At 40.9% G+C, this 24817-nt stretch overlaps 1 protein-coding gene across 6 annotated transcripts in view; it reads right to left on the reverse strand.

Annotated features, from left to right (window-relative positions):
* ELMO1 (engulfment and cell motility 1) overlaps positions 1-24817 on the reverse strand; it is a 305172-nt gene that overhangs the window by 24781 nt on the left and 255574 nt on the right. For all 6 annotated transcript variants that reach the window (XM_054058818.1, XM_054058816.1, XM_054058817.1 and 3 more), the window contains one exon: positions 1182-1345. In XM_054058818.1, coding sequence (XP_053914793.1) covers positions 1182-1345 — 164 coding nt within the window. The remainder of the gene's footprint in view (positions 1-1181; positions 1346-24817) is intronic.

Below are 24817 nucleotides of genomic sequence, written 5' to 3' on the forward strand. Positions count from 1 at the left end.
AAAACTGACTGGAACCATTTGTAGCTTTTTAATTGATACATTACTATGAATGACAACAGTTCTAATTGGGCATTAGGTCCTGTCTTCTAATACACTGAAAACATAAAAGAAGCATTCCTCCTTCAATCCACATGGGTATGATTAAAATTTAAGTGGGTAATCCTGCTGAGCTCATGCTTCTGCTGCTGCCCTCCTGTCCGTGGAGGAATGTGTCCCCAGAGTTTCTACTTAGATAACTGTAGCCTCTAGAAACAAATCTAAATCAGCACCCTGCATCTAATACTGCCCCAAACCCTTCTCTATACCTTTGCTTTGGAAAGGAGATTTAGAAAATCACAAGCCACTCCACTTGAAACAGGGTGAAGATTTCATGATATTTCAGCTGACGCTTCTGTAGTCCTCACCATTTGTCTGCTGATCTCAAAAGGTTCCTGCTATTCTCCGCATATCATTTACACACCACAGAGTCTGCATCTGTCCAGTGCCATCAGTTCAGCCACAAGCCTAGACTTGGTCCGAAGCCAAGTACAGCTCCCATTTTTCATAAAACAGAACAAAGGATATTCTGAGAAATGGGAAGGACCTATGGTGGCAATATTAGCATTTGCTGCTTTGCAGTAAACAACAAGGAAATAAGAATCTCATTGGCCAGCTGCCATAATGCTATCATTTACAAATAAGTAACTGCTTGTTATTAACACCAAAGACAATGCCATAAACAAAGACGGTCCTACGCAATATCAGTGTGTATTGGCTCCTCTGCTTTTAGACTTCTCCCTATCTTGCTCAGAGAATTGACATTTGGAATTTTTAAAGGCCCTTGGGCAGAAAATAAAGTTGTGATATTTTTTTTAAAAAAGCCACCACCAGCACCAAAGACAGGTTCACATGCACAATCATGCAAAGCTAGGATACGTCAAAGCATTGTTTCACACAAATAAGCCCTTGTGAGGCCCGGTAGGGATTTGCTGAAATCCAGTTTAACTGATCTCAAAGAAATAGTTATGATTCCCATCAGAAGAAAACATAATGCACTTCAAGTAGATGCTGCACTACTGCTTTTGAGCACGGCTCCCTAGACAGCTTTTGTCCTTGGGTGGCCCCTGAAGAGCTCACAAATGTCACTCACATTTGTTAATCCTTTCATGCATAAATAAATGGGGGGAGAAGACAGTACTTACAAAATTGGACGAGACTGGAAATCTTCTTGGTTCATTCTTTCAGACTGGCGTATTTTCAGTATTTCTGTGTAACTGAGATTCTGAAGTTTGCTCTTGAATTGATCCAAAGAGCTAGGCTTGGTAGTAAGCGCTCTCATTATCTGTTCTTTCACTACCTGCATTACCTGCAGTCGACAAGGAAATGAAAAGAAAACCAGTCATTAACACTTTCTGTGTTTTTGTTTCAAATCTTATCCTGGGTCACAATAAGGTTTCCAAGTATAGAAGATGATTAGTACTATGTATCTCAAGACAATTTCTCAGCAGCACAATCAGAAAATAAGCGAACTTTTGACAGGGCATCACACCTTACAGCAAAAGCTCATCTGCTCTGTAACAAGAAAATTATTATTTTGGGGGGAGTGGTGGGGAGGTTGTCATTTATTGCTTGGCTGTCTCCCTAGACAGCTAAATTACAGTTGCTGGTTACAGGATTCCAAGTCCTGCTCAGACCGTGGTTTGTGTGCCCACAGCAGCAGTAGCGCTGCTCTTCTGCATTCTGAGCTGAGATGATGTTCCTGTCATGTCAGAGACAAGTGCACATACATCTGGACATAGCCCTTGGCAATTGGCTCTAGGTGGCCTTGCTTGAGCAGTGGGGCTGGACCAGAGGTCCCTGCCAACCTCAACCATGCTGTGATTCTCACAGAGCCATATGTGCCCTTCAGGCACAATATGGCCAAACACAGTGAAGGAAAAAGAACTTGCTAAAGAGACTATTAGTCAGGAAAGAGAGAAAGATCAAATTACCAAGGATTGCTTTTAAAGTAATGCCATAAACAATGCAAACCAAAAAATGAGAATGAAGGATGGCTGGGCAACAGCCATCTATCTGCATATTAATTATTTTATCAGAAGAGAACCGTTGAGACACAGTTAACTAAGGAGGATTGCTTGGCTCTAGTTCAAGTAAATACATATCACAGACTACTGTCTGTGTCTCTGCAATCCTGGACTCATTTCCTTGGTGCTGTTGCAAATTACACCATTGAAATATTTATCTTATGCTATGCTGAAGTTGGCTGAAAAAACAATTTATCAGACTTAGAAAGGCTCATGCCACCCAAATCCAACAGCCAAAAAGCAGTAGGAAACAATAACACCCCCCTGGTATCAAAGTGGTTGTGACAGAAATTAACAGCTACACAGAGAGCAAAAGCTTTTCTGCAGTGTTACTTTTCCTTTATTCTTTCATCTTCGCCATGTATCTTAAAACAGAAGCTCAGCTCCTCAGAGGTTCCCTAATCATTCTGAAAATGTGTTTTTTCACATGAATATTTCATTACCTCACATGTGTTGCCTCAATCTTCTAGCTCTCATTGCCTCCACTAAGTTTTCTACTTTTGCTTCCTGAGATGCAACTTCTTTCCCAGATGTTATCTAAGCACTCATTTTAGATGTGTCCAGCAGATGAAACTATCCAATTAAGAAACTGAAGATAATCTCCATCCTTACGACAGGGACCACATTCATCCCAGAGATCTACTTCAAGAGGAGGAAGATGTTTCTCACAAGGGGATGGAACACCTCCTCTATGAAGACGGGCTGAGAGAGCTGGAGTTGTACAAACTAGAGAAGGTTCTGGGGTGACGTTATTGTAGCCTTTTAGTACATAAAGGGGCCTATAAGAAACCTCGAGAGGGACTTTTTACAAGGACATGCAGTGACAGGACAAGGCGTAATGACTTTAACATGAAAGAAAGTAGATTTAAATTAGATATAAGGAAGAAATTCTACACTATGAGGCTGGTCAGGCACTGGAACAGGTTGCCCAGAAAACTCATGGATGCCATATTTCTGGAATTGTTCAAGGCCAGGTTGGATACAGTTTTGAGCAACCTGGTCTAGTGGAAGGGCTCCCCGCCCATGTCAGGGGGGTTGGAACTGGATGATCTTTAAGGTTCCTTCAAATGTAAACCATTGTATGATTCTATGAAGGTGTTGGCTCAGGTGGACAGCAAATCCCTTTGTCACATTTCCATCCCCTGGATGAGAGAGCCTACTCACACTCACTTGGCCGGGGTCTTACTTTGAAAACACCCTTGCAATTAACATCCTACTCTTGGTAAATCTTGCAAACACAGCCCAGACAAAGCTGAGCTCTGCTCTATCCACACCTGCAAATCTAACAGGTACACATTCCTGTGTATTCCAGTAAGTGTTCTGTATCTTAGTTTGATGATAAAAAGCAACACTGAATTCTGTACTCTACATCTGCATACTGTTCATATCGTATACAGAAGTATTGGTTCTCAGATGGTGGCCATGTGCGGCCAAATCCCTCCAAAAAGTTACTTAGCTGTAAATTCACAGTTACTAGCGCGAATCAGTACCTTCCCTACTTGAAAGATGAATTCCTCTTTATTGCCATCCAGCTCCTTGGGAAGACTAACACGCCTTCAGCTGCATTCAGAGTGCTCTCATCAGACCACACCAGTCCTATTAAGGAACGTGCTGTTACACCCAGAAACAACAAACATGAAGCCAAACAACCATAACACCTGCCTGCTGAATGATCACTCCACTGCTCCATAAAGCAAGTGACATACTACTGTTTTCACTGGGTCTTGGTTTAATACCTAAACAGGCTTAGGAAATATAACGAAGGAAAAGTCCTCAAGAAACACCAGGGAAAAAAATGAAGCAGATAAACCTAGTGACAAGTTGGATGTATAAAATGCCTTGTCTTCCTCTTTTTACCTTCTTGCCAATGACTACTAATTGCTGCTAATTAATTTTAATTTATATTTTATATATTTATACAATACTAATTAGGATTAATTATTAACTACCATACTAGGGCCTGGAATGGAGAAGAGGGGAGAGACTGTAATTCTTTCCTATTGAAAACATATTCAGCTATGGCTACCTCCTAAGACTACTGTCTGAGCTCCCAGCAAACTGGGTTTAACTTTTGATGCTCACAGAGGATGTGACATTCAATCTCCAGCCTTGCTTCTGCTTTCTCAGGCCTGCTGAGAAGCTGTGCCAGACTACTTTACTACATATGGTTTTTCCAGTCAGCCTGCAGTCATCATTTCTGTAGTATCATGCAAAAGAAGTATGCAGAAGTAGGTAGCTTAATTCAAACATGTAAGCCCTATCACTGCTCCTGGGATCAAATTCCCTGTCCATTAGAAAGCAAACAAATTACTGCAATTTTACACAGACAGACAGAGTGTAACTGCTAAACTAACCATACTATACTGTTATATTAACTATCGTTAATATATCTCCTTGATATGTTCAGACTTGCAAGCAAATACAGTCCTGCAATCGCTTATGTATCTCGTTCCAGTTCCATGCATTCATCCAAGTATCTGTACAGATCTGGTATTTTGTTGCTTAAATATAGGTTCAGTTTCCTAAATTCAGGCACTCACACTGGGGAAACAGCCACTATGACTAGTTTTTCCCATAAAATAAATGGACAAACAAAAAAAAATACTGTATTTTAAGGAGTTGCAGGTATGTTGATCTTCTTTTCAGTTTCATCTCTGAATCACCCACACGAAGCAGCGCTCATTCTTGGCTAAACAACGCAAAGGACTTTTCAGTGCTTCTGAGGCACTGGCACAGGTTGCCCAGGGAAGTTGTGGATGCCCCATCCCTGGAGGTGTTCAAGGCCAGCTTGGATGGGGCCTTTGGCAGCCTCATCTAGTGGGACATGTCACTGCCCATGGCAGGGGGTTGGAACTAGATGAGCTTTAAGGTCCCTTCCAACCCAAACTATTCTATGATTCTATGATTATTAGTATCCATTAAATGGACACCTTATATTTCCAATGCAAAATTTTAGTAGACCTAAGGCACTGTCATTTAAGCTTAGCTGCAAAATCTTGTAGGACCCCTTGTCTCCCTTCTCTGGTACTCAGTGTTGTGGTTAACATGCAAACACCTCTTCTTTGCTACGATGGGAGAAGATATTCACAGGGTATCATCAAAGAGCTCCTTGGTTGAGAGGCTCCCCTTGCTCCCGAGACAGAAGGCATGAAGTGTATGCCATGGGCCCAGGACATAAGGTAATGATCACTTGCCTTGTAAAGTTTATGGCCAACACTATTTAAGTAGCTGGCCAAAATGTCAAAGCTGCTGATCACATTAAGCCTCTGGAGCATTTGGGAATCACTGCCAAAAACTTCTAATCTCTTCAGTTTCCAAAGCTTACTTGCCAGCTCTTGAGTACTGCAGTCTGAGAGACAGCATCGAACTTTCCTCCCCATGTGTCTGACCTTACAATGAAATTAAAGGTATTCTCTACTCAGATTGTACATAAACACTGTAGACAGTTGTTTTAATTACATTATGCTTTGCTACTCATACTGAGAAATGAGTGTTTCAGAGGGCACATTTGCTTAAAATCATGTTCTTTTTACCTGACGACCTCTCGTAAGGTAAGAGAATCCAAAGTTCTGCATTACAACTGAGACAGTTAAATATACTGAAGACATGAAGAGAAAGACAGAAGGGGAAAAAAAGATAATTTTTTTCCATTTAATCACACAGGACCTTATTCCCCATACTTCATAACCATCTAACGTGTCTTATATTTCTACAGTCAGTATCACAATAACATTACATTATGTATTTTTCATTAAACTGTTTTAATCTAGATTTGTGTTTAGCTTATTTGACCTAATTCCTGTCTTATCACATTCTGACTACTTTGCCTTTCCAACATTTACCCCCTCTTTTATTCTTCCTCCCTTTCCTTGGCATGACAACTTTTGTCTATGCAAATGAAGTCTCTTCCTTTCAGGATGGAGCAGAAGTCTGAGCACTTGGGCTCTATAACAAGGGAGCGAAATAAAAAGAGAGAAGTTGTCAGTGTCTGAAACAGGAGTCATCAGGGCCAAACTCTACAGAAATCTTCCCCCGACCACATTTCAGCAGCTTGTTTGCAACTGTGGAAAGCACAAACCTCTCTACTCTACTTACCCATATCAATGCAAAATTTGTCCTTGGCACTGACTAGAGAAGACAGGTTGATGTCTCAGACACCTGCTATTGCCTGCAAGCTTCTGGAATTCCAAGTCTGAGCCTTCCACTCACAAGACACACTATTTCTATGAACTCAAATCATCAATCTTCTCAGAAACCTCCCCTACAACAGCATGAAGAGCTGGATTTTCACAACAATCCACTTACGGAGCAACAGACAGGATATGAAGCCTTCTCATAATTTCCCCACAATATCAGTGCTTCACTTAAATAACCATGTAATGGTTTCACATGTAATGACCCTCTCACACCATCAAGAACACCATCACAGAAACCACTAAGTTGTAGCTCTCGTACCTTGGGGCCCGCGTTACACTGCTGCTTGGTGACTCAGGGGGTTGTGTGTATCAATACGTTATGCTAATTCATTGCCATTAATCTTGACAGTCCACCTTTTTTCTGCAGACAGGCCCACGTTACTATGATGTGCTTAGTTCAGTGCTTTCCTAATTTGGCTCAACATTAGCAAGCACAGCAAGGTAAGATTCCTCAGTCTCATTGTGGCACATGATAAAAGAGCAGCCATTGGACTGCACTATATCCAGAGTCCCCCTCCACAATCAGACTTGAAGCATCTGAGATATGAGAAGTTTTAAGGCTGCATAAACTAGCTTTTTTACATGCAATTAAAAAATCAGGAAGACAACAAACAGAAAACTGCAGGAAAGACTTCTTTTTGCAAATTGATTGAATGGAATTCATACCTAGTTTCCTTCCTATCTAAACGTTGCTAAAAGAAGCAGCCTGGTTTACTCAGGGTGAAGGAGAAAACATCATTTGGTGATTAAGGTCCAGCTTGATCATTTCAGTCACGAAGGTATCTCCTTCAGTTAAATCCACAGAACAGGCAAAAATAAGGTTGTAGAATGAAACGGCCAAATCATTCTTAATGAACAGCGCTTACTCACAAAGCAGGCCATAAAAAAAAAATCTAATTCTGAAGGGAAAGGAAATTACTTCAGTTTACAAGCAACCTGTCAGCTTCTTTCATGAGAACTTTACAAGTTTAATGTGTGCACCAGGTAATTCAAGAGAATTTTTTAGACTGTTCCAAAGGATAAATTGTCTTAAACAGATCAATGGTTATATTTTCAGAGCACTCAGAATAGTCATCCTGAGAGACTTCAAGGTCCTTGGAAGATAATTTAATACCGCTTCCCCCCTTTATCTCCACATATTGCAGTCTGTGAATTCACTACACTAGTTTCTGAGTCACAGACTGAATCAAGACTTCACTCCACATTATTTTAGAATACTAATCCAAACATGCCATGTTATATAAGCAAATTTAAACTCAGTGCTGGCACAATCTAGCCATTGACAAGAGACTTCAAAATTCCAAACTATGCTTTTCGATTACAGTCTGTGTACTCTAGAATTACAAAAAAATCCAAAATCCCCAAACATTCTTAACCATTCCAGAACACAAGGGCAGTTACTGTAGCCAGCGATAAAGAGGCAACTCTAAGCTGTCTGGACATACACAGTCAGAGGAATAATTAGTTGATACATTTTCAGGCAGCAGGGTGAGAAAGTGGCTGTCAGAGGATTTAGCAGGTATAAGCTCTGCTACATTTTATCTTTTCATTTTCTGCAGAATTTAAAACCCATGGTGAAAAAAAGTTTGTGTTGCTGGTGTTGTGACTTTCTTTTTTTTCTTTCTAAACTCTTTTGCCTGTGATCATATTTTTCAAGTATGAATCAAGAGATCTTCTACAATGGTGTCACAGAGTTGACGCACAAGGGAAGAGCAACTGATGTAATCTACCTGCAAAGAATTTGACACTGTCCTACACGACATCCTTGTCTCTAAATTGGAGACATGGATTTGATGGATGGACCACTTGGTGAACAATGAATTGGCTGGATGGTTGCACTCAAAAGAGTTGCAGTCAAGGGCTCGATGTCCAAGTGGACACCAGTGACAAGTGTTGTTCTGCAGGGGTCAGTATCAGGACCAATATATTTTTACATTTTTATTGGTGACATGGACCCTGACATCAAGTGCACTCTCAGCAAGTTTGCTGATGGCATCAAGCTATGTTGCATGGTTGACATGCTGCAGGGAAGGGATGCCATCCAGAGGGATCTTGACAGGCTTGAGAGGTGGGTCTGTGGGAACCTCATGAAGTTCAGCAAGGCCCTGCAAATGGGTGGGGGGCAATCCCCAGCATCAATACAGATTAGGTGATAAAGGTACTGAGAGCAGCCCTGAAGAGAAGGACTTGGGGGTACTGGCGGATGAAAAGCTAGGTGTGACCCAGCAATGTGTACTCACAGCCCAGAAGGCCAAACATATCGTGTGCTGCATGAAAAGAAGCATGCCCAGCAGGTCAATGGATGTGATTCTGCCCACCTGCTCTGCTCTGGTGAGACCCTACCTGGAGCACTGCATCCAGCTCTGGAACACTTAGCACAGGAAAGACATAGACATGTAGGCATGGCCACGAAGATGATCAGAGGGATGGAACGCCTTTCCTACGAAGACAGGCTGAGAGAGCTGGAGTTGTTCAAATTAGAGAAGGCTCTGGGGTGATGTTATAGTAGCCTTCCAGTACATAAAGGGGCCTCTAAGAAACCTTGAGAGGGACTTTTTACAAAGGCATGCAGTGAGAAGACAAGGCATAATGGCTTTAAGATGAAAGAAGGTAGATTTATATTAGATATAAGGAAGACATTCTATGCTATGAAGGTGGTCAGACACTGGAACAGGTCGCCCAGAGAACTCATGAATGTCCTGTCCCTGTAATTTTACAAGGCCAAGTCGGATGGGGCTTTGAGCAACCTGATCTAAAGGAAAGTGTCCCTGCTCATGGCAAGGGTGTTTGAATTCTGAGGTCCATTCCAAACCAAACCATTCCATGACTATACGATCTTTCAGTCTGCAGGAAAGAGACTTGAAACAATGCAATGGTTCTGATCAAGCTGAGCAATCTGTTTCCATGTGGTATCAGTATCAATATTATCATCATGATCCAGTTCAGCAACGACCACCATTTTAGAGGAATAGCTAGCATCAACAAATGATGTGACAATGGATCTAAGCGGTAGGAGACGTGACAGCAGTTCCACAATAAGGTATTTAAAAGGTCTATAGCAGGTGTCTGAAAACTTAATGCTGTAGTAATAGAACTCTAGGAAAGCTTGTTCAGAGCCTCAGAACCCAAATAAATCGCCTGCCCTCTAGTGAGGGAAAAAGGGAAAAAACCTGAAGGAGCTTTACTGTGCACTGGATCCCAAGTTCCAGAAGATCAGCTGGTGAAGAAAGAAAGGCTAAAAGAAAAAGCAAAGGCCACAATTGTTTTGTATTTCAGAGCAGATAGATTTTTGTATGTTTCCTTTACTAATGAGTCACAGGTGTGGGAAACAAAACTGAAATCAAAGCGTTCCTGGCAACTGATGGGTGAGACTGTCATCAATCCAAGACTATAACAGAGGGGACAGAGGATTCATCACATTCTTGTAAGAAAGGAGGAACAACAGTCGCAGGGCCATGAGCACAAGACTGGTGAGAAACCTGAAACAAAATGAGGCTGCATAAAAGCAAGGAAGGAGTCTGAGGAGTAACTTCACCTGAAAGAGCTGGTGTAACAAAGTTCAGTTCCTAGCAAAAGATTCCTGGCTCATCCTGCTAGTGGACGTAAGCATTTCGTAAATTGCATTCAGTGAGAATGGACCACTAATTGCTGCACTCTGTTATATTATATCCCTAGGATACGGCATTTCTGCAGGAAAAGCCTTAGGCCACAGCTTGACTTTGCACTTTTCAAAGTGGCTCCCAAGATTCTGTTAGCTGCAATGATTATTTTTCCCTTAGATACATAGTTCCTGATAGAGAAGGTCTGGATACCAGGGAGGCCTCCAGTGCTTTTTCAGTATTATTATTTTTCTGCTCAGCTAAAGATAGGAATAGTGGCAGAGTCTTTGGCTGCGAGGAAAAAGCAGCTTGAACTTGATTGAGAAAAAGACAAAAAATGCTGCTGAAGGGTAATGTGGCTAAAGGAGTGGGCAAGAAGATGATTTTGACAATGAATGTCAATAGATTGGAATAGACAAATGAAAAAGAAAGGCAGCTAGTAGAAAGGACACTACAAACATGGAAAAAGGTGTCTGGTTGATGTCTTGCAACAAAATAAATGAAAGGATGGAGATGTTTGAAGGGTAAAAAGAGACCGTGGATCCGATAGATGCATTTCAATAGAAAACGAAGCCTGAAGGAAAGAAGAAATGAGATTTTATGTGAAAATCAATTAAAAGGAAAAGAAAGGGTAAAATGGGGGGGGAACATATATTTACTATGAAAGTATGTCTCAGAAAGCAGTTGACTGAAGGGTGCCCTTTCTTAAGGACTGACCTGAGGTGAGGGTAAAATTGATAACAATAGAAAGGGAAATGAACAGTCCTCTACATACTTGAAATGCAGGTGAATCATCATCAAAAAGCATGTAAACGCTGTCCATAATGTTTTCAACCATTTTAGTAAAACACAACATGAAAGCAGTACACTGGCAACTTGCAAGGCTAAAACCAGATACTATCCTCAAATCTGGGAGGATAACAATTCAAAACAATGCTAATCTACACACACAAGTCAAATACCACTTATTTGGGTTGGGCTAAAACAGGAATGACTGATATACAGGAAACCTCTTCCCCACATCTAATATTTGCAGAATCCTATTTACATCAGAAATAAGGAATAAATGTCTTTCCTGTTCATGCTTTCTGCCTTGAGGTAAGCAGAGCAAGAAATAAGTGCTGTGTGACAAAGCATTTCTGCCCCAGTAAAATGATGTGCAAAGTTAATATGACAGTTTTTGTAAACTTCCTTGTTAGTTAATTGAAGTCTTAGGTCAGCCAATGTTACATTATTTCCTCCAATGTCTGACAACCTCCTTTGGCAAAATAAAACATGCAGAAAATCATTTGTGGGTGGCATTTAATCCAGGGCTTTTCACAGACAAAATGTACTGATCTTCTCAAACAAAATGTTAAGTGAAGGGAGGGTGATAAATGAGGAGAAATTTGTATCCTTAGTCATATACCAATGTAACAATCAACATGTCAAATAACACGCTTGTGAATTCTAAAGGAAAGTAATACGAGAGTTACCCACGATTAGAAACATGCATTTGGGTGCTGCTTTCCTTAAAATACACAATTATATTAAAAGGCATACACCAAATGAAAATTACCAGTAATATATTGGCAAACAGCTGGTTCTACAGAAGGAAAGCAAGGACAAGACTCTAATAGGTAGTTTTTCACATAGGAAAGTGTAAAACCCAAACCCTCAAGTTCTGAGTATTAATGATAAATAAAAAGACTCTTTGAATGGGCAGAAAAACAGAAAAACAGGGGGAGCAAATATTTTTAAAAAAGGGGAACAGAAAAGGTTGAAAACATTGCGTAGTAATGCAATCTCATAAATCCAAGAATAGCGCTTTGCATTACAACTTCACATCAACTCCTTTAGGTGAGATAAAAACAAAATAAAATTGTGACCAGCTGCATTTCTGAAAAGCTCTGCAGGCTCTTTTACCAGCACAAACAAATGCATTGAAGTCTGTCCTGCCTGAGGTATGAACGGCCACACGGAATTGCACATGGTTCAAACCTGCCACTGTCCTTGCTCACATTGTCCCTTTCCTTGTCTACAGACAGCTTCATGAACTTTCCAGCTCCACCTCTAAATGGAAGGGGAAACAGTGCACCAGGTTTGTGTCTTTGTAATATCGAGAGAATTGGAGATCCCTAATCATCCAGGTGAACCACAAACACACCACATAGCACAAAGCACCAGCTACTATGGGGACAGCGTCTCTACCTCTCCCCCTCCCGTCTCTTCTCTTTGCTCTCTTTTCCCAACCCAAACAGACCCTTAAAGTACATGAGATCAGCCATAGGGAATGCCTTGCAGAGGCTGATCAGCTGCCCAGGATTGAAGGCTGTCACTAAGGTTGGACACAATGAAAGTGGTAGGCAAAAGTGGATAGTTGAAGTGGGTTCAAGGAGTTTCAGAACCACACACTATTCTCAACAAAAGCAGGTTTTACTTTGATAAAGTAAGAACTTCACCTGATTTAGAGAATTTTCATCTTGAGTAATCGTTTTGATGTTTACTTTTTCCTTGATATTGAACAGAAGCTGAAATACTGAAAGCTTCTATGGAATAAAATAAATAATTTAGGAATTAGCAGATTAAAACATTCTTACAGTGCCTCAAAAATATGTCTCCGCACAGGAATCTGAGAAATTAAACTTTTCAATTTTTCCCATATATTTTTTTAAGAGAGAAGGAGATCTGCCTGTGAAAAATGTTCATCTTCATTAAACTCAATACGCAAAAGCTCTGTAACTTCGCCCTGCTTTGCTCGTATGAAAGTGTTTCTCCAGCAAGTCCAAAAGTTGGGCCACCACTCAAACAATAAAATTCCTGATTTCGTTGCTTAAAATATCACCTTGTACTTTATCTGTTATTGACATGAACAAAGGGAAAGAAAATTATAAGCAGAAGTTGGAAGCTTCAGCTTTTGTTTTTCTCACTTCACTTAAATAGCATTCACTATTTCAATGCAACCTTTTTTTTTTTGACATTCTATTTTATTAAAAAAGCAAAATTTCTGAAGTTTCCACCTAACGAAAGCAACCAGAAACACTGAACAATCATTTTTTGGATTCAGTTCTCCAAATTAGAAACTAGATTATGCACTTAGGTTTTCCTGACGGATGCATAAACCAAATGTTCAGTACATTTGTGTTGGACTATTTCATTCAATCCTGTTACTTGCACATCCTTCCATTTAAGGTAAATGATTGGGCTGAACATCTAGGAACCATGCAAAAAGGCAGTTGTGTGGATGTGCTATGACTCTGAATGAACCCACATGTTATTATGTATCATGATTTTCAACAAATAAGCTGTAATAATTTTTAGATAAACCCTCTTTTTTCACATTCATGTCACTGAAGAAAGCAGTCTACAAAGCAACAGTTTTTTTTGCACATCTTGTATTAGTCACTATTTCAAGTTACTGTTGTATTGATATTAAAGAGTTCAGTCAGTGCCGCAAGAATAAAAATAGTCCCATGAATTAACTGAATAATTCACAAAGATAAACGAAGAAGTGAAAAGATTAAATCCATTCTGACTTGTTCGATGCTAACTATAAAAATTATTCTGTAAATCTGGAGCTCAGAAATTACTGACTTGACAAATTATCATAAATGCTGTCAGGATTATTACAAACCAAAATCTGATTGGGACTGCAAACATATACAAAATGCCTATGTCCAAGAAAAAAGGAAAAATGTTTTCATTGCCACTTTAAAGTGTTCTCAAATTATTGAGTATTACCTTTGGAAATTTCTGAATTTGTGAAATCTAGTCCAATGAGATCTTTGCCTCAGGTAGTTACATTATTACTGCGCTGGCCATATAAATAGGAACAATGCATACTATTTTTCCCCTTGAGTTGTGGCACGTAACCAAGCATATAAGGAATTCAACTAGGCTATTCTTAGAAGAAGAAAAAGCACAGATGACAAGTTTTGCCGTATCTCATTCTAAAACCTGCAGTAGAATGGTTTATGGCTTTGGAGACCTATATTTTGGATTGCTGTGAAGGAGCAATCTTTTCTCCCTCAGATCAAAGTGAAGCTTTTCAGGGATCTATACACAGTAAAGAAAAATAAACTACTCCCCAGAACAGACAGCAGTGATTGATCTGACACCTAATACTAACATCAGCAACTCAAAAGCATTCAATCATCTCACTTTGATTACAAATCTGATCTCCCATCCAGAGAAATTAGGAATGGAACAAACTGATTAAGTTACCCAATTTTTCAGTTCAGGAACAGGATACACTTCCACATGCACAGGGCAAGCCACTTACAGCTATATGAAATTTTAATTAAAGACATATCAGTGACTATCAGACCTACATAGACTGGCTCCACTGCTCCATCCCTTTCGCTACATGTATAGCAAGCACCCGAAAAATGACATGTTTTTCCTCCAATGAATATTATGTCAACACCACATTCTAAGTTTTGTTTGTCTCCCATTGCCTTCACTCATATTAAATCGGAGTCAAAGGAAATTTTCCCACAGAAGGATTAAGGCAAGATTGCAGTATTTGGCTTCAAGTTTACTTCCCACTATTGATTTTAAACTACCAATGACATACACAGAAACATACACATCTCCAGAAACATATTGATCTTGCCTAGGAGGGTAAATAATGTCTTAAAATAGTGTTATTTCCAGTAAGCAACTAGTGAGTTATGGATGATGGAGACAGTCTTACAATTTTCTGGTGATGAAAGACCCTTTCTCTGGTAACTTGAATGCTACCATTGCACTTCTTTTCACACTGTCGTAAATTACTGCAATTCTTCCCATATTGTCATTAATCTACATTTCTAATAAGGCAGCAGACTCCTCCTTTCCTACATATCCACGACTATTTACTTCGTGTTTTGGGACAGGAGATACATTTAGAATTAAATGCAAGCTGCTTGTTTTCATTTGAAAGGTTAGAGTTGAATTCTGGGTACTGCAGACTGCAGCAGTTACCAACAAAAAGTATCAGACTCATTCTGAAATCCCCTTCCTGCCTCACACACGACTACACAAAAGATTTGCTTTGGTAAATTTGCTCAGGTCCAGAAAGAAAGCAAATGGGAAACAAAATGCTAGACTGAACATGGTCCAGTGGCACAGACGCAGTGTGTCCAGACACCTGTTTTATATGTTGGTAACTACGACTGAGGCTAAAGACATGAGGATGCTATCCCCCCTTTTGAATCTCCTGTCTATTTTGTAACTACAGCACAGCAAGAACAAGTGAGGCAATGAAAACAAAAGCTTCTCTAAACACTATCTACTATTTTACCCTCCTGGAAGTTAGGCAAAAAGAGGGAAGAAATTCCTGTAAGGGAAAGATTGGTGGGAATGATGCAAACTGTGTTTCTGTGTATGAAGCATTCACAGAGACCATGTAATAGACTTAAGGTGAAACAACTGGAGAGAGGCAGGGCACAGCATGTGGGAGGGTGCTGGTAATATCAGGGTTGTATAGCCACGAGAAGGTAATAAAGATTCAAGGAAAGAAAGGTGATGAAGGTCTGACTTGGGAGATGACTATGTGAAACACAACTAGAATAAAATTCCGCCTGATTTTTAGGATAAAAAGTGGAAGTCTGGATGAACCTGGCACCGATACAGAACAGACACTTTCTGTAAAATAAGATACACCCAATATTTAAGCACTAGATTCTAAACAGACTACCCGCATCGCTATCTTTCCACTGAAAAACTGAGATTTCCCAGTGTTGTCTGAGCAATCCCAAGTCTGTCCAGGAGAAGGCAGGTGCCTGCACTGACACTGCCCCACAGTGCTGCACAGCCAGTTCAGTAAGAAAAAATTTCCCATACAAACCCTCTTGTTTTTTTCTTCTCTCTAACTCCTGCTAGAGACTGGGATTTCCCAGACCAGCTTTTTTTTTTTTTTTCTTTAACTTCCTTTTTTCTTCCTAGATTTAATATGCACTCACAGGAGCATACTAAATAAACCCAAATACCACAGCATAAGCCACACGCGGAAACACGCAACCTTCTATTGCAGAGGAGAGACAGGCTGGGGGAAGTCTCATAAGGATGCTATTATAGTAAGAGAGAGAGAAAACTAGCAGCTCCCCATGGCAGCTGTGAATCGGGCGAAGTGCCCAGGGGCCCAGTGGTGAGGGGCAGCAAGTGCTGGATGGCTGGTTTCCATGGAAGAGTGAGCCAAGGAGGCAGGAGAAATGGCTCATGGAAGGCACCGCTGCTCTTCGCCAGCATGAGGAGGAGCAATGCCTCCTGCTATTTCACCTGCCATCAGCCCCTGCATCTCAGGGGGCCAAAATCCGCTTACAATTCAGCATCCTCAGACCCCTCTCTTCTCAGAAAGGACCAAAGCTCAGATTACATTGTGCTGTGTCTTTTTTGGAGGGTTTCAGTGATCTACAGGAACACAAAACACTAGGGCTGAGCTTCAAACAAACAAACAAACAAACAAATAAATACAGCTAAGCATTACAGTCCCAAAGCTGACTGATCTGTGTCTTTTGGCATCCTCAGATCTGCACAGAAGCCCTACAAACTTCTTTTGCCCACCAGGAATCTGTGCCAAACTAAATGTGACCTTAACAGCATTGGTGTTACAACTCATAGCCGTTATCTACCATGCAGAGAAAAGCAGTGGTTGCTGGAGAGGCAAACCATGGAGAGCAGGGCTCAGACAATTACCATTATTGTTTGTAGAGATAAAAAAAAAGAAGCTTCTACCCTGATCCAGCACTGTAAATCACTGTATCAGAGTCCTGAATCAGCATATAAGTGTTGTACATACTGGCTACACATTCGAATATTATTGGAGTGAAATTAATTCCCACACCCCACAAGGCTCTCTTGTACCCCATAAACCAACGTTTGGTCTTGGGACAGCAGAATGCATCTGCCTCATGTGTCATGTTGTCTCTTCTGTGGAATGGGTAGAAAAGCATTCACTGTATTTATCTCACGATAAGACTACAAGACCCTTCCAACATTTATAATGCATACCTGAGTTCATCACATAAAAGTATTTATGTAGGTGCAAAACACTATTATTAGCTTTGTTCCCATTTTTGAAAGTTGTCAGAAGGAAACGGGAGGGCAAAGCTACCTATTAGAGCTCCTTGGGAAGGTATTAAACTATTTAAATAGAAATCTGGGCTAAGTAGCATCATTTTTAAAAGAAAAGGTTCTTGAGGTGAAAGTACAAAAGGCCAGCCAATTGCTTGTTGCCATTTAGGTAGACCCAAGTCCTCAGAGTTGCTACCGGACACAGAAATCTCCACGGACAGCAGGACAGAACCCAAAGATAGGTAAATATTTCCCAACTGAAGCAAAATTATAGTTTTCTTATTGAGCATTGACAGCAAACACACCTACCATAGCTTCTGATATAGACTCAGGGCTGCACCACAACAAAGACAATGGATGGAGGGTCCTTCAGTTGTTGGATACAATGCCTAGGCTCTTATCTTCACAAATAACCAGCCGCATGCCCTTCCGGAACCAGAATTCTTTGTGTATCTGCTGTACATTGCTCATAAAACTAACAGCTCTAAGTCAGTCACTGACATAAAAAAAACAAGTGGCAACTAAAACATTTATCCAAATAATCAGCTGGCATTACTGACACAGATAGCAACGAAGCAAGTCTGGATGCGAGCACATCCTAACAGCATGTTAAAAATACAACCAATGGAGCTGCTCATTAGGAAAATCTCTATTAGCAGAGATGTATTGTTTTCTGTTGGGAAAGGTACTGAGGGGAAAACAAGCCAGCAAATTCCCTAATAGAGTATTGCGCCTGGGGCTCCTTGGTGCACGGCTGCCATGTGGACCCTGGCCCTGGCTGCCCTGCAGCACGGTTGGCAGCTGCAGGAGGCCAAAGCTGCAGAGAAAACAGCTGCTCAAATCAGGCCACCTTTTCACTGCATGCACAATAGGGTCCTGTGGCTGCAAAAGAAATAGGGAGCTATTTAACAGGGCCTGAGCAAAGATAAGGAAAGTGCCACTGCTCAAACAGGTTTTGTTCAGATAGCGATGCAAGCCTAAATTCACCAAGCAAGAGGAGATCAGTACAGCTCCCCATGCCCATGGAGACTCTTTATCTGGGCCTAAGTTCACATATGTCCTCTGTCAGCAAAAAAAATCCCTAGTTTACACCAATTTTCAGAACTGCTTTCTACTGTCATAGGGTGCCTATCAAAATGAGATAACAAAGAGAGAAAATGGGAGGCCAAACTCACCTTGGTGTTACTGTAAGCAAGCTGAGCAAGACTAGAAAACAATTCAGGTTGCTTAAAATTTAAACACTTCCTGCATCCCTCCACAAAGTAGGATAAAACTTGAGGAGAGAGAAACAGATCAAAAGACTGAAAAGAAGTACTTATGTCTAGATAGAAACATCTCAGAAGTTCCACTGAACACCCAACTCTATTTAAGAACCTGGTAACAGCTCTGTTCAAAAACCAGTATATCCCTAGAGACAGCAGGCAGTGGCTGAAAAAATATGTCAGCAGGGATTATTTCAAATAAGCCATTCTACATGTATGTGTAGGTCTAGCATACAAAAGGCTTGAATGTGGATTGTTATTGCAATAATATATATATATAAAACACACATTATCAATTGATATGGATTATTTTTTCCTTATTTCACCCTCCCATTCACAAAAACAGACAAGTAAAATCTATTTTGAGATGCTTTTGTTAACACAAGCTAGATTTTAGGACATTTGAAACATTTATCTAAGGAAGTCAGAGATCTCACTTTGAAAAAAACCAGATAAATTATCATCAACCTCCTCCTCAAAGCACTTTAACAGAAGCTTTATTTATTCTTGGAATTTTGGAAGAGTGCAGCCCACATATTATTTGTCATTTTCATCCTTTTGGTCAATTTGTCATTTTAATCCTTTTTCTTTTCCTGCTTGTGCCTCCAGATCCATTTCTTAAAATAGAGGAAGTCATGAACAAGGATTCAGCAGTAAAAAGATGTCTTCAGGAATATTTCCTCATCTGAAGACAGAAGCTACTTAGGGAATCAGTAACAAATTAACAATAGAACATCAGATATAGATGTCCCGGGGAAAAAAAAAAAATTCAAAGAATCAGTTTCTAATATGTCAGTCAGCAGAGAGCTGCTGATGACAAGTTCATCCTATTCTATTTATTAATAGGATTATTAATTAATTTATAACAAATCCTATTTATTATTAATTGTGGCAAGTAGTGAAAAGAAGTGAAACCGAGTAGCAAAATCTGCATATGGACAAGACTTCCTACGGTAGGAAACATCTCCAGAGTGGTGGGTGGTACCCACCAAACATATCCACGATATGCAAACCTGTGAAGTCAAAATGCTTTCAGCTCCTAGTAGGCTTTTAGGAAGTGGAGGGCACTCGGGTGTCTGTTCACACTGTGTGGGTATGGGATGATCACCAAAGGACAATCTGGCAAAAAAGCTGATGTGGCCTGTGGGACTGTGGACAAAGGCCACCAATCATGCAAACTTCTCACCTGACCAAGAAGCTCCTTCTGCTTTCAGCTTCCCTCTGTGTTTAGGCATCACTTGCCACCCTAAACTGGGATGTGGGTGTTCATGAGGGAGCACAAACCAATAGCCAAATGCTGCTAAGCAAGATAAGAAAAAAACCTCAACAGAGCTTAAAAATCAAGTCTCTGAGCCCAGCAACGAGAGCAGCCTGCGCATGGAAGCAGCACCAGCAGCTGAAACTCTGGCAGAGAGACTTGTGTGGGAGTTGTGCTCACGCTCACTGAAGGGCTGTGGGCAGGTGGGAGGAACCTCACTTTGCTCGGGGAAGGGAAGACGACGAAAGGGAGCAGGAGCCCTATTGTGATGTGCCTATGGTGGGGAATATAGAGGATGTAAATTATCATACTTTTCCCTCTATGTTCTTTGTGCCTCATTTAAGAAGCGGGTGGAGGGTATTACTGGGTAAGACTAATCTTAGGCTCCAAGTACACAAACCAAGGGCATCTTTATGGCTGAAAAACATTATTATCATTATTATTATTAGGGCATGGTGCCTCTTCAGGAAGTGCATCATTTCCAGTGCCAGCATAAAGTGAGCCTGCGAGGATGAGGGGAGGATTGAGGTGCTACAGCTGTAGCACCCTACCATGCCCTGCCAGCCCCTGGATCATTTACATCCGAATGGGGCAGGCAGCAGCAGAGCCAGCAGGCACCCTCCCAGCTCTCTAACTAGCCATCATTTCTAAGGGGGCACCTGACAACCATTCCCCCTTACTCAGAGATAAAACCTGATCCTCCTGCAACTCTCAGCCTGCTGGATCAAACTGTGTCTACTCACCGCTTCTGCAGTCCCAACCCCCTCCTCCCACTCCAAGGATTTAAGATATCCTAGTAAGCATCTGCAGTACCTCTGTCAACTTCACTCTTCTCAGATTACTGTTTTTATTGCAACTGCCTAATAAATACTCCATTCCCTCAACACCTTCCTTTAGCTGGAAAAAGGCAGAGAAGGACTTCCTGCTGTTCACAAGGATGCCGAAGGCTTACGGGGTGAAAGGGACAGATGTCAGCTGGAGCAAAGGGATTGCTGCATGTTCCCTACTGGACTGGAGGCTCTGGCTCAAAGGAATGCAAAAGCACCTACATGCTCGCAGACAGCAAGCATCTCTTGCAAGGCAGCAGAGTATGGTGGCACATAGGGAGACAGCCTCTGTTGGTGGGTCAAGGCAGAGCCTTTCAACTCTGGTCTCCCATGAGCATCACTCCCTTATGCAGGCCAGCCTATCATCACTCGTTACTTAAAGCTAGCTTTGTCTGTTAAGCCCTTTTACATGCCTTGTCCTCCTCTGGCACTGTGCTTTTCCAGAGACACTTCACTTATCCTCAAGTAAGTACCACACATGAAAGATGACACATATATAATAGCAGTACCCCTATAATTCTCCTTCCTGTTTTTCTTTTTTCCTTCTTTAATATCAGAAGAAGCAAGCTGCTGCTCTGAATGACTGTAGCATAAGTAGGTGTGACAGAGACTTCTAATATTTTCCTCCTAAACAATCAGGAAGCCTGTTCTAAAGTGTAAAAATCAACACTCTGAACACACACTGGTTGTACAGAACAAATGTGGCTACAGCACTAGCATCTCAGATGCACATGTGAATGCCCTGCTGAGGAGTCCCTGTCTGAAAAGGAGGTTCTCTTTGGTATACAGAGAATATTTCATTCAAAAGACTGCAAAATAGCTTATACTATCAAAAGAGCTCAGTAGAGTGTGTTGCACATTTCCCCTCCCTCATTTTACATTTCCTTGGCAGAGTAAAGCAAGTTTTAGGCTCCACTGGACAGAAAATAGAATGCTAGACAGGACAGACAGCTTTACATTTCAAGGAGCTGATAAACCTGCATATTTAACGACATCTCTTTCAGATTTACTAAATTGACTCATTGGAGGGAGCAGATGTTGAATTTCCACCTTCCATCTTATCAACAGCAAGAACGGGGGAAAGCTTTTCCACTTCTTGGATGCTCAAAGAATTGGCCAGCTGAGACCACCTCTTACTTTAGACTTTTGAGTACAATGCAAATGTGTCTAAGTACAGCTAAGAGGGAAATCTGTTCTGTGCAAGCACATTTATCACCATATTTGTGGCTGTGCCCTACAGAAACCAAGGTGATAGCTATATGAGAGACACAAGAAGAACTGGCTTTGATGATATCACTTGTCCCCTACTCATAGATCTATGCGACTTTATCCATCCAACCCAATTCCACAGGCACTGCAGCAACTCCTGCTTTATTTTATCAAGACAACTGATTAAGTAATATTCCCACTATCTTTACTGAAACAATAAACAATAATATTTTCTTTCATTTCAACTAGAAAGGAGTGAAACTCCCAAACTAACAAATTCGATATCAAGCCTAAGTCCCTCCCAACAGAGGCAAAACCTCAGGTCTCAGCCTACTAAGAGGTTTCCCAGACAACAGAATATCAGAGCTTTAAGGTACCCTCTTAGCTTGTAGCTCCACAGGCCTGGAATAAAAGGAGGTCAAGGACACCACAAGAGTGAGATTCCTACCTTTACATGGCTGACAGCACTTAGCTCAAGTCACACAGAGTCAAAATATGTTAAAATGACAACAGTTTCACCATTAGGAATGTTAAGTCATTCCTGTAGTTGTTTTACATCGGTTAGAAATAATCTCTCCCCATGAGCCCTGGACGTTTGGAGTAAAGGTTAATCAGGAAGACTGCCTTTCAGTTGCAAGAAGGTATTTTTAAACTTTATAATTCACTGCAGAAATAAGATTTTTATAATACACGTGCCCTTCACAGAGTGGTATTAAAATTTTATAATCACTCCTATGAGTGGTGTGCTTAATTAACCTGTGCCTTTATCCCTCCTGGACTATGGGGCCATTGCAAGCTCACACAGAGCATTTATTTTTTGTACTGTCACTTATCCTTTATACCCACAACACACAAACAGTAGAAGGTAGAATCATGTAGAATACGTAAGAAAATAAGAGGTAAAAGGAAAAGGGCAAAGGACAACTTAGGTGCTGAACTGCTGCACCGCTCTTATGAGGCCCATTCTGCCACTGTGTATCACGAGAACAAAAGCAAACAAATACAGACAGTTTTATACCTTGCAGGACACATTAATTATTTCATGTGACTCCTTTTTCATGTGCTTAGGAGTTCAAAAAATATCGCACAGAAGAGGAGCTTCTATCCTCATCTGTGCAGAAGCTTCCTCCAGAGGCTGGGGCAACCTGCACTCTGCTGGGTTGTGATTAAGGCACTTGTAGTTGCACAAGGGTTAACTGAAAAGGTCACTAAAGGGATTATCACAATTTAAAGGTGATTAAAAGAACCAGCAAACCTCAATTAGGCAAAGTGGTGAAACAGAGACAACCTTATCTACACATATTGTAATAGCATGCCTATGCTGGTTATCCAGTTCCCACCTTCCTCAAGCCCAGACACCACTTAAATGCAAGTTATTTCTCTCCTGGCCCTTTCAGCCCCCATTCACATGAGGTAGCATCAGCAGTGAAATTGTTTCCATGAATATGTGTGAGGCAGAGCCTAACCCTTTTCAGCACCATTAGGTCTGCACAAGACTGCATCCTTACATCAGTTCCATGAGTCAATCCTTTTGAACTTCTCTCTCCTTTGTAATTACCAGGGCTCCATAATCAACTTAACAATGGTCACACCTCACTATTTGTGGCAGTCCTTTGCCCCACCCGAGCCCATCAATAGCAAATCCCTATCCTTAGGAAAGCTGGTGGCATTACCTTGGGCAAGTTCAGAAAATATGGCTGCTCCCAGGAAACTCAGAAAAAAAGTCACCAAGAAGACTGTGCTGCCAAGCCACACCGCTCATTGCAGCAGACAAATTACCTCCTGATTAATTCTGTTCCAAAAAATGTCTGCAAGGGCTGCCAGGCAGCAGCAACATTTGTTTAATCAGAGCCTCTGGAAAATTAAACACTCTTGGTTCCTGTGATAGATATCACCTTCCTCCCCCTCTCTTGCTCTGTTCCCCAACCACAGTGGCAGCGCTGTTCTCCTCTGCAGCACAGTGAAGAATGGAATACAGATGAACAATTCAGAGCCGATAAATCAATCTTGTTTTACTTATTCTCGCTTCCTCCTCAGCTTTGCTCCCACTTCTGTCCCTTGCCACACAAACACACATACAACTACTGCCTTAGCTAGGTCAGCATGATTTTTTTTCTCCTTTTGTTCCACAGTACATAAAAAATTACTTCATCAATATCAAGACTCCCGCCATAACTTCTGCGCTCTGGCTGCTACTATATCATCTGGTTTCACACTGGCCTCTTGTAAACTGAACTTTGCACTTGGATGCAAAGGACAATTAGGAATTTTGTAGTATACTCTTGCCCCTTTCTAAATAGATTTTTTCTTTCTAAAATATGATGTACAGATAACAAGAATCAAGGAATACCTATGCAGAGAAGAGCTAATTAAAAGGCTTTTCCCCATAATCTTTGGGATATCCATTCGTCAAGAGATCTGGGGGGCATGACAACTGGCTAATTTGGTTGCAGAATATTCCCCAAAGGGTGCTGCTACATAAAACTATCACAGTGAGACCGTGATGTATTCTACTTGACTTCCAGTTGAAAGCTAAGTAATTATTTTGATGTTAGAAGAGAAACAGACTTTTGTTCTTCATTGGGTGTTAAGAAAAGTATTAGCAAAAAGATGTATCCTTCTTTGTCCTCACAATACCAGAAAGAACCTGGGTCTGGGCAGAGAGGCTCATAGTCCTCACGCAGCTCAAGAAGGAATGGGTTTTGCTACTTTTTTTTTTTTTTTTTTTTTTGATCAAGGAAGATTCATGAGGATTCACAACTTGCTAAATAGCAGTTCACAGCCCATGGCAGGAATAGAGATGCTTGTTTCTGTCAATACAGAACCCATCCTGTGGGCTTTTACAATGATCATCTGCCAGTTTGCTGTGTCTCTGTCTTTACTTAATTTTTTTAATAAAAGAAGTTGTAAACTGCTATTATCTTTCACACATCTATTTTTAAAATGAAAACGAGGTATTTTTCAGACATGTCCAGAGCACTCTAATTTGAAAAGAATTTTACAGCCATTTTTACTGTGAGAAAGCTGTTAGAGTTCCTCAGGAAGGAAAGGAATGCACGAATCAGTTCTTTCTGTGCAAGCTCATATGTGTCAGAGCAGTGAAATAAATGATGCTATTTCAGGCATATCATGTTGTATTATTTTTGGTAGTTCCTGGCAGTTTGATAAAACAGGAAATGCAAACCATAATGTTCCTTTACACTTTCTGTAGCCAGTAGCACACATGGATTTTTGCCCAGTGACGGTATTTATCATCTCAGGTGTTTGGCAGACATGCTTATTTTAGTGTGGTCACCAGAAATATCGGCAATAATAGAATCATAGAATCGTAGAATAGTTTGGGTCGGAAAAGGCCTTAAAGATCACCT

This window comes from Cuculus canorus, chromosome 2 (assembly GCF_017976375.1).
Source record: "Cuculus canorus isolate bCucCan1 chromosome 2, bCucCan1.pri, whole genome shotgun sequence".
NCBI lineage: Eukaryota > Metazoa > Chordata > Aves > Cuculiformes > Cuculidae > Cuculus > Cuculus canorus.